An 11053-nucleotide genomic window follows, 5' to 3' on the forward strand; every position below is an offset into this window, starting at 1 on the left:
CTGCATCTCAGATAATAATTTTTCAACAATCCTAACAGAATGAACACCAATCTTCGAGGCCAGTGTTTCTGCAGAAATCCATTTGCACCCATTCATGGGTTATTTCAGACAGCTCTCTTTTAACAATAAATATTTGCCACACATTTAAGACTGATGTATAAAAAGGAGAGAGTCCGTTAAAATCTACTTCCTTCAAATTCATTAAGAATAGGTGTCTATCCAAGTTCATCCGCCCGTACTAAATTCTTAGTAAAGCACAAGCTACTTCAGTCCAGTTCTGCGGCTGATTATATAGGAGTCTTTTCACAATCTGCAGTCTGAATGCAGCTACCTTGGACTTGATGTCCATAAGGCCTTGACCTCCTTCGTTTAACTGCAGATACAGTACTGCTTCTCTTAACCAGTGTTGTCCATTCCAAAAAAAACTAACAAACACTCTCTGAATTTCCTTAATGAATCCATCTGGTGGGTTTAACACAATTAATTTATGCCATAAAATAGAGGCAGCAAGATTATTAATGACCAGTACTCTCCATGACAATTGAGGTACAATCCAATTCCATTTTGATGCTCTATTACAAATTTTATCTTTAACACCTTCCCAATTTTTTCTTTGGTATACTTCTGAACCTAAAAAGATGCCTAAAAACTTAAAACCATCTTTTTCCCACCTTACAATTCCAGGGATAACAGGTTTTACATTGTCATTACAACATTCCTCTTTTTCATTGCACCAAAAAGCTTCTGTTTTACTCCAGTTCAGTTTAGCAGAAGAAGCTCTCTCATATAAAGAGATACTGTGAATGACAACATCAATATCTCTTTGATCTTTCACGATCACAGTTATGTCGTCTGCGTATGCTGTTAGCTTAAACGCATTGCAGCAACCATCCACCTTTAGACCAGACAGTTCTTATTGGTTTACTTAACCCACCTCCTATTTTTAGAACACAAGAGGCATTCATGTATAAGAGTTTGATCCATGACATAAAACCATCTCCAAACCCAAAAGCCGTCATTGTATCATACAGAAAACCATGATCCACTCGATCGAATGCTTTTTCCTGATCTAGGAACAGAAAGCCAACATTCACTTCATGTAGTTTTGAGTAATCTAAAATGTCTCTGATCATAAAAATGTTATCATATATGGATCTTTCTGGAATGCAGTAGGATTGATCTTGATGTATTACATCTCCTAATACAGTTTTCAGCCTATTTGCCAACACTTTAGCTATTAGCTTATAGTCCGTTGTTAGGATTGACACCGGCCTCCAGTTTTTAAGATCACTCAAGTCCCCCTTTTTTTGGTAAAAGTGTTAATACTGCCCGTTGGGAACTTGTGGGAAGGCGTTTTTCTTTAAAGCACTCTTGGATCACCTCATACAACTCTCTTCCGATGTAGTTCCACAGAGCTTTAAAAAAGTCCACTGATAGTCCATCAATTCTAGGTGCTCCCCCAGGCTTCATCTGTTTAACGGCATCAGTCAACTCCTCAAATGACAGATCACTGTCCAAAATCTCACTCTGTGTTACACATGTGTTACACTCTGTGACACACATTCAGGATCCGTTTCTTCTTTTCTGTACAAGTTTGAGTAAAAGTCCACCGCAATCTTTCTCATTTCTCTTGCCTCAAAAGTCTTTTGTCCATCGGGTTTTGTCAGACAATACATTTCATTTTGTTGTTTTGACACCTTTTCTAAGTTAAAAAAATACGCCGTGGGAGCATCTATCTCATGTACAGACATAAATCGTGATCTTATCAGAGCACCTTTTGCCCGCACTTGCAACAAATCTTCTAGATCACGTTTCTTTTCACCCAACATGCCAGCTGAACAATCATTAGATTTCTGAATCATACCAGATGTAATGTGAAATATCTCTTGTTCTATTTCAGAAATTTTTTTGTTTTGTTTTTCTTGTTGAAAAACATGTATACTGCTGACAAAATATTTTTATTTGTGTCTTTCCTATTTCCCACCATTGTATCATATTATCAAAATCATTTTTCTTAGAAACCCATTCCTTCCAAAACATATCAAATTTCTCAATGAACTCTTTTTCTTTCAATAATGCAGCATTACATTTCCAATACGGACTTTTAAATTTAGTTTGATTCAAAACAATATTAACTGTGATAAAATTGTGATCTGATAGACAACATGGAAAAATATTACACCCCATTATCCTATTATTCTCAGCACACTTAACATAAAACCTGTCCAGTCTAGCAACACTTATCATTCCCTGCGAGACCTTGGTCCATGTATAAAGTTTCACCTCTTTATTCCTATCTCTCCATACATCTACTAAATCATTCTGACCTATAATACTTTTTAAAACAGCAGCTGATACAGGATGTGGTTCCTCATTATTCCTATCTACAAGAAAGTTAAGAGAACAGTTCCAATCCCCACCCATGATTAACATACCATCTAAAGTATAACTTTTTAAAAACTCTCCTAATTTTCTAAATATGATTATTCTATCTGACCCTTTATTTGGAGCATAAATATTTATAAAAACGAATATCTGATTTTCAACTTTAGCTTTCACCATCAAAATACGTCCTCTCTCTATTTCCGTTTCTGATAAAATTTTAACATTAAGGTGAGTTGCAAATAAAACAGCTACACCTGCACTTACATTGGTGCCATGGCTTGAACAAAGCTTTCCTTCCCACCACAAATTTAACTCTGATTCATTTTTTATATCACTATGGGTTTCTTGTAAAAATATTACTTCTGAATCTTTAAGCCTAAGAAATTCAGAGAGTAAAACCCTTTTTCCTCCATCCCTCAACCCATTAACATTCAATGATCTTAGTCTAAGAATCTGCATGGCAGGGGAGAGGGATCAGGGATCAGGAAAGGTCCACAAGCCAACACTGGAACTCGGGTCTCCCGAAGCACATGTCGGCAAACTTGCCCACAAGGCTATCATGGTGTGATATATCTGAGTAAAACGTATAGGCTCATTAATACCTTTGGCTTATTCCAAATACTACAAATTACTTTGTCTTCAATAACAAATGTACATTATTAGACAGATAAAACTTAGCTATACTTTGTACAAAATACTATTGTATACTATAATTTATTTTGAAAGTATACTTTCAATGCATTGTTACAATGATCATTTCCAGCACACAGTTAAAATATACCTAAAATATATTTAAAGTGCAAAATAAATAAAGTGCAAATAAATACACTTTAAAAAAATAAACAGAATTTTCACTTCAAGTATATTTTTCTAAAATATATTTTTTGAAAATATACTAAAGAACAATTATTTTAAAGTGTTAAAAGTTGTATTGTGAAAATAGGTAAGAGCATGATGCTAATATACTTTTAGTATATTTGCAATGTACTATTGAAAAAGGGAATATATTTCAAATACAATAAAGTATACTTTTTTTTTTTCATTAGGGTGCTTTAAATGTTTCACCAGGAGTGGCAGAACGTCACCCAACAGCAATGTGACGACTGATAGGGAGCATGCCAAGACGCATGACAGCTTTGATTGGAAATCAGGCTTAGTCCACCAGATATTGATTTCTTAACTCTTCCTAAGTTAAAACAGTATTGTGTTGTTTAAACACAAATATTAACTTGTTTTCTCTGCATTATTCGAGGTCTTTTTTATAGATAGATAGATATATATGAAATAATTAGGCAAAGATAACTTTTCCTGATCAACTTTCTGGCAAATGAAGAAAAATACAAAATTGACATTGGTCATTGCTCTTGAGGGTGACATGACAGGCCAGGGTAACCTAACCTATAATTGATACTGACGTTCAGAGGTTGACCTAACAGTCTTATGCTTAAAGACAACTGTTAATAATTCATTTAAAAATTAATACTTGGTCAGCAATAAACTAATATAAAAGATCTGATTCTCTGAGAAGCTCTTCACAAACCATCAGCCATGAGAGCTGTTGTGCTTGCCCTGACTGTAGCCCTTGTGGGTAAGTTTTATGTTCTGTTTCCTGTATCTCTTTTCTTAAAATATTTCTCTTTACGGAAGTAAATTAGAACCACTTAAAATTAAATGAGTTAAATTAAGTCATTTTCAAAGCATATTTTCTCATTTGTTTCTTTTAGCATGTCAACAGATCAACCTTGGTAAGTAACAAAATTGTAATTTGGTAATTTGTAAATAGGTCATTTACAACTATTGTATACTTGCTTAAACTCAACCAAAGAAATACTCTACCATTTTCAGTTCCTGAGTTTGCCCCTGACAAGACCTATGTGTACAAGTATGAGGCTCTGCTCTTGGGTGGTCTTCCTCAAGAAGGTCTGGCCAGAGCAGGAATAAAAGTCAGCAGCAAGGTTCACCTCAGTGCCGTGACAGAGAACACCTTCATGATGAAGGTAATGATCATTATGAACTGTAAAATTTGTAGGTGTTCAACACTAAGTAAAAACTAAAACTGTGTTAGCAAGCATTAACTGTTAAAAGCAACAATTCCCTTTTTTTAAGTGAAATTATTCCTTTTCAGCTCATGGATCCTCTGCTCCACGAGTATGCTGGCATTTGGCCCAAGGATCCATTTGTTCCTGCCACTAAGCTCACCTCAGCTCTGGCTGCTCAGCTTCAGATTCCCATCAAGTTTGAGTATGCTAATGGTGTGGTTGGAAAGGTATTCGCCCCTGCAGGAGTCTCCCCTACAGTACTGAACCTGCACAGAGGAATCCTCAACATCCTTCAGCTCAACCTCAAAAAGACCCAGAACATCTATGAGTTGCAAGAGGTAAGAAAGTGATCCTAGTTTCCATGTTTTTGTTCTTTTTTGAGTTTTGCAATCTAATTCTTTGACTTGTCCTTCAAGGCTGGAGTTCAGGGAGTGTGCAGGACCCACTACATCATCAATGAGGATCCAAAGGCCAACCACATTATTGTCACCAAGTCTAAGGATCTGAGCCACTGCCAGGAGAGAATCATGAAGGACATCGGTTTGGCATACACTGAGAGGTGTGCTGAATGCACAGAGGTAATGAAAAAGACGAGAAAGAATTGAAATATTTACTCAATATAATGAAAATGCCAAGAGTCAAGTGATAACGTACCTTTATCCCAACAGAGGGTCAAGAGTCTGATTGAAACTGCATCTTACAACTACATCATGAAACCATCTGCCGCCGGTGTACTGATCGCTGAAGCAACAGTTGAGGAAGTGCATCAGTTTTCACCCTTCAATGAGATCCATGGTGCTGCCCAGATGGAAGCAAAGTAAGATTGATCATCTGTGAGATTTCTCTTAAAAATATGAAGTAAAAATATTACTAAGAAATAAAGAAATATTTTTTTTTCAGACAAACCTTGACTTTTGTTGAGATGGACAAGACGCCTGTTGTTCCAATCAAAGCTGATTACTTGGCCCGTGGATCCCTGCAGTATGAGTTTTCAACTGAAATTCTTCAGACCCCCATTCAACTCCTGAAGATCAGTGATGCGCCAGCCCAGGTATAATTCATTACTCAAAATCTTTAACAGTCTCCAAGTGAAAGCCTTTGATCCATGATCAATTGAGTTTTGCCCTTACTCTTTCTAGATTATTGAGGTCTTAAATCACCTTGTTGCTAACAATGAGGCCATGGTCCATGATGATGCTCCAATTAAGTTTGTTGAGCTCATCCAGCTACTGCGTGTTGCCACCTTGGAGAATATTGAGGCTATCTGGGCTCAGTTCAAGGACAAACCAGTTTACAGGTACAATGTTTGAGCAATAAGTTCATAGGAATATAGTTCAAGGATTTTTTTTTATTATGAATATATTTTGAAACCAATTAATCTGTTAGGCGCTGGCTTCTGGATGCTCTTCCTGCTGTTGGCACACCAGTCATTGTAAAATTCATCAAGGAGAAGTTTCTGGCTGGTGAACTTACCATTCCTGAGTTCATTCAGGCTCTTGTAGTTGCTCTGCAAATGGTCACTGCTGATTTGGAGACCATCCAGTTGACAGCTGTGGGTAAAATCTTACTGTACTCAAAGTGCTGTTCTTCAAATCTTACCAAAATCAAATGAATAATTTCTGTATGTTGCTGAACAGAGTTTGGCTAAGCACGAGAAAATCGCCACAATCCCAGCTCTTCGTGAAGTCGTCATGCTGGGATATGGTTCCATGATTGCCAAACACTGCGTTGAAGTTCCCACTTGCCCCGCCGAGCTCCTCAGGGTAAACACCTCAAGACCTCAATAAATTTCTGCCATGGACTTAATATAATATTTTTCTATTATAGTAAATATTATCTTACTAAATATTATTAATATTATTTGTCTAAATGTATGTGCCTCAAACTCCTCAGCCCATCCATGATATTGCTGCAGAGGCCATTTCAAAGAATGACATTCCTGAAATCACTTTGGCTCTCAAAGTTCTGGGCAATGCTGGTCACCCTGCTAGTCTTAAACCCATCATGAAGCTCCTACCTGGACTGAGAACTGCAGCTACTTCTCTGCCTCTTAGAGTCCAGGTTGATGCCATCTTGGCCCTGAGAAACATTGCCAAGAAAGAGCCCAAACTGGTACGTGTCAGACATTGTAGGAATCAATTACTTTAAAGGTTACACACATTTTCTTCCAATAATATACTAATCTTGTTTCTTGGCTCAGGTTCAGCCAGTGGCCCTGCAGCTTGTATTGGACAGGACTCTCCACCCTGAAGTGCGTATGGTTGCTTGTATTGTGCTGTTTGAGTCCAAGCCCTCAGTGGCTCTCGTCTCCAATCTTGCTGGTGCCTTGAAGACTGAGACTAACATGCATGTTGCGAGCTTTGCCTATTCCCACATCAAGTCCTTGACCAGAATCACTGCTCCGGATATGGCATCTGTGTAAGAACAAATTTTTTCTCACATATTTTACTTCATCACATAAAATGAGCACACGCCAGAGGTAATCATGGTTGTCCATTTCAGTGCGGGTGCAGCTAATGTTGCCATCAAGCTCATGAGTCGCAAACTGGACAGGCTTAGCTTCCGTTTCAGCAGAGCCATTCAGCTGGACTTCTATCATAGTGAGTCTAGCCATTTTTATAAGAGAGCTAAAAATGAACAATGTCATGGGTGTTTCTTAAAATGTGTAAAAAATTCTCCTGACACATTAAATGTATTCTTACCTCTTTTCATGTGCAGCTCCTCTTATGATTGGAGCTGCTGGTAGTGCCTACATGATCAATGATGCCGCCACCATCCTGCCCAGAGCTGTTGTAGCTAAAGCACGTGCTTACCTGGCTGGAGCTGTTGCTGATGTTCTTGAGGTGGGACAAGCAAGATTTATTAAAAAACATGTTCATGGTTTTAAAATGTTTAAATGTCTTCACTCAGTTAATTCTCTCAAACAGATCGGTGTGAGAACTGAAGGAATCCAGGAGGCTCTTCTGAAATCTCCTGCTGCAGATGAAAGTGTTGACCGTATCACAAAGATCAAACGCACCCTGAGAGCTGTAAGCTTTCATGTCCAGTGTATTATAAAATTGTGTTTTTCTAAGTAATATTATAAGCATGACACAGGCGTATGTATATGACTTCTCTGTTTTAACTCCTCAAGCTCGCAAACTGGAAGACCTTGCCAACCAATCAGCCATTGGCTTCAGCCTATATCAAATTACTTGGACAAGAAGTGGCTTATTTCAACATTGACAAGACCATCATTGATGAAGCAATACCGGTACTATGTTGTACTTTATGTCTTCTCTCTCATAAATAGATCTCACAATTAGAATAAAGTTCTCATAAACACTATCCCCAGATGGTCACTGGACCCAAACCACGTGAACAGTTGAAGCGTGCCCTTAAAGCTTTGCAGGAAGGAGTTGCCTTCCAGTATGCCAAACCCCTGCTTGCATCTGAAGTGCGTCGTATCTTGCCAACAGCAGTTGGTTTGCCCATGGAGCTCAGTTTGTACACTGCTGCTGTCGCTGCTGCAAGTCTCAATGGTATGTTTTTTTCTTAGAATTGTTGATCTTTTCTTGGATATGAGGTTGTAACTTCGAAGTTTGATGATGCTCTGTTCATCCTTCTAGTTAAGGCCACCATTACACCTCCTCTCCCTGAGGAGATTGAGACTATGACCTTTGAGCAGCTCAAAAAGACTGACGTTCAACTCCAGGCTGAAGCTAGACCAAGGTAGACTTTTGCAGCTTCATTCATGAAGATGAGATATAATGTACATGACAACAGTTTAACAAACAATCTCCCTTATTCTTATTTTAGTATTGCTCTCCAGACCTTTGCTGTGATGGGAGTGAACACTGCCTTGATCCAAGCTGCTGTTATGGCAAGAGGAAAGGTCCGTACAATTGTCCCTGGAAAAGTGGTTGCAAGAGCAGACATTCTCAAGGGCAACTACAAGGTGGAGGCTCTGCCTGTTGAGCTTCCTGAACACATTGCTGATGTGAGGTAATGCAATCTTAGTCACAGTGTAGCAAACTTTTTGAATCAATTCATGAATAACTCAAAAGGTTTCTGAAAGTGAGATTCACCTTTTTCTTGTTCCAACAGCTTTGAAACTCTTGCTGTGGTCAGAAACATTGAAGAGCCCAACGCTGAGAGGACTGTTCCCTTAGTACCCGAGGTGGCCATGCAAAATTCCCAGACTTCTTCTGAGTATTTGGTAAATTTTGAACACACATATGATGGATATTAATTTGCTTCAAGTTTTAAAATAGCGAGGCTTGTTATAATATTTCATTATTCTTTTCAGTCCTCTGAAATACCAGATTTGACTCCCGTGAGAGCTGCTGCTCCATTTCACAAGACTCTCTGTCTTGCTGTCCCATACATTGAAATCAAGGGGTGCGTTGAGGTGCACTCTCACAATGCTGCTTTTATCAGAAACTCTCCTCTCTTCTACATAATTGGACAGCACTCAGCCCGTGCTGCACTGACAAGAGGTATTCACTCAGAGAAGATTACATTGATTAAACTATAATTTTTTCAGACAAAATTATAATTGTCATTTTGGCTTTAGCTGAAGGTCCTGCAGTTGAAAGACTGGAGCTTGAAGTCCAAGTTGGTCCTAGAGCTGCTGAGAGACTCCTTAAGCAAATCAGCCTCATTGATGAGGATACTCCAGAAGGAAAGGCCTTCCTGTTGAAACTGAGGGAAATCCTGGAGACTGAAGACAAAAATGCGCCCGTCTCTTCTGAAAGCAGCAGTAGCAGCCGCAGCAGCAGCAGCAGTTCAAGCTCCTCAATGTCCAGCTCTCGTATGAGTAAGGTGAGGACGTGGAATGTAGCGTGTTGGTTAGGTAGCCAATATTTGTGTCATAAATATATTTTTTCACTGAATCATTTTATATGGATTTTTAGACTGCCACTATCATGGAGCCCTTCAAGAAATTCCACAAAGATCGGGTAACTACTAAAAAGACTATTTTTAATAATATTACTTTAGATTATATTGATTACTTATTGCAAAACTTATTTTTGCTTGCAGTTCTTGGCACCCCATGGTGCTTCAAAGGCAGTAAGCAGTGGAAGCACTGCATCTAGCTTTGAGGCTCTCCAGAAACAGGTGAATCAATTAGTGTCATTAATAACATATAACCCAAAGATGACATTTTGTACTAAAATCCACTTAAATTGATTATGGTTTATGCTTACAGGCTAAGTTCCTCGGAAATGCTCTTCCACCTGTTTTTGCTGTCATTGCCCGTGCTGTGAGAGTTGACCACAAGCTGCTGGGCTACCAACTTGCTGCTTACTTTGACAAGCCAACAGCAAGAGTGCAGCTCGTTGTTTCCTCCATCGCTGAAAATGACAACCTGAAGATCTGTGCTGATGGTGCCCTGCTGAGCAAGCACAAAGTCACTGTAAGACTGGAACTATTATCGAAATTAATTTCTCAAGTGAAATAATTTACATCAATACCATCCTTTGAACACAAATGTCCTTCAGGCCAAGGTTGCTTGGGGTCAAGAATGCCAACAGTATGCAGTCACTGCTAAAGCTGAAGCCGGTGTCCTGGGAGAATTCCCTGCTGCACGTCTAGAGCTGGAATGGGAGAGGCTGCCAATAATTGTCACCACATACGCCAAAAAGTAATGTTCAGCAACACTGAATGACAAATGTATGGAGTAATGTAAAAAAGAAAAGAAAAGAAAAGTCAATGATTTAATGGTTATTATCTCTGTATCACGTCCCAATTAGGCTGTCGAAGCACATCCCTATGGCGGCTTTCCAGACAGGCTTTAGACTTGAAAGAGCAACGAACAGTGAGAAAGAGATTGAACTGACTGCAGCCTTGCCAACTCAGAGATCCTTGAATGTCATTGCTAGGATTCCAGAGGTGAAATTGTTTTCAGTTAAATTGTGACTCTCACAGAAATATAATAAGAAAATTAAACAAATTATTTTTCTTCCTGCTGCTCTAGATGACACTGTCAAGGATGGATATTCATCTCCCTGTTGCTGTTCCCATTAATCCAGACGGAACTCTTTCCATTCATATCGATGAGGACATTCTCTCCTGGATCCAGAAACATATCAAGGAAGAATAAGAAATGAATTACATTTTACATGTTCACAATCAGTTTAATTTAATACATTGCCACTCTTGTGATATCTGTAATGTAATGCAGTCTAATGTTAATAAATACCCTGCAAGTGTCAGAATTGTGCGAACTGATTTTATTTTACAATAATACTCAGTATTCATAAAAGTTTTTTTTTTTACACTTAACAATAAGGTTCACAATTTATTATTTATTTATGAAACATGTATATAATATGGTGAACGAGAGGGGACATGTTCGGTTTGCATAGTTTTGTCGTGGTCACGACATATTAATTTGTGGGAACGTGATAATATGTCATGGCCAAAATATCATTTTGTCGAGGTAACAACAAAATTTGGTAACACTTTAGAATACTGTATCTTACTTACTGCATAACTAATAAGGAATTATTGAAGAACTAATAGGTAATTCTTCATTAACTACTTCTTTACTACTGTTAACTACTAAGGAAGATGTGTTAACTAATCAGTATGTAATATAATTTTATGATTGTGTTAAGTATCAGTTAGTTAATCAATAACTAATG

The 11053-nt window shown here is 38.2% G+C and overlaps 1 protein-coding gene across 1 annotated transcript; it reads left to right on the plus strand.

Moving 5' to 3' along the window:
- Window positions 1-3878: 3878 nt before the first annotated feature.
- On the plus strand, window positions 3879-10624 carry LOC311084373 (vitellogenin-like). Its single transcript, XM_084116379.1, has 28 exons — window positions 3879-3973; window positions 4110-4130; window positions 4231-4382; window positions 4511-4762; window positions 4841-5002; window positions 5093-5241; window positions 5325-5475; window positions 5564-5721; window positions 5811-5976; window positions 6062-6187; window positions 6318-6536; window positions 6625-6842; window positions 6927-7024; window positions 7143-7267; window positions 7352-7453; window positions 7558-7677; window positions 7759-7945; window positions 8033-8135; window positions 8223-8408; window positions 8511-8622; window positions 8713-8902; window positions 8980-9227; window positions 9320-9364; window positions 9447-9524; window positions 9616-9822; window positions 9908-10050; window positions 10160-10298; window positions 10384-10624. Exons 1-28 carry the CDS (start codon window positions 3934-3936, stop codon window positions 10507-10509), a joined length of 4023 nt encoding a protein of 1340 aa, XP_083972505.1. The 5' UTR covers window positions 3879-3933; the 3' UTR covers window positions 10510-10624.
- The last annotated feature ends 429 nt before the right edge of the window (window positions 10625-11053 follow it).

This window comes from Abramis brama (assembly GCF_963993115.1).
Source record: "Abramis brama genome assembly, chromosome: 6".
Lineage (NCBI taxonomy): Eukaryota > Metazoa > Chordata > Actinopteri > Cypriniformes > Leuciscidae > Abramis > Abramis brama.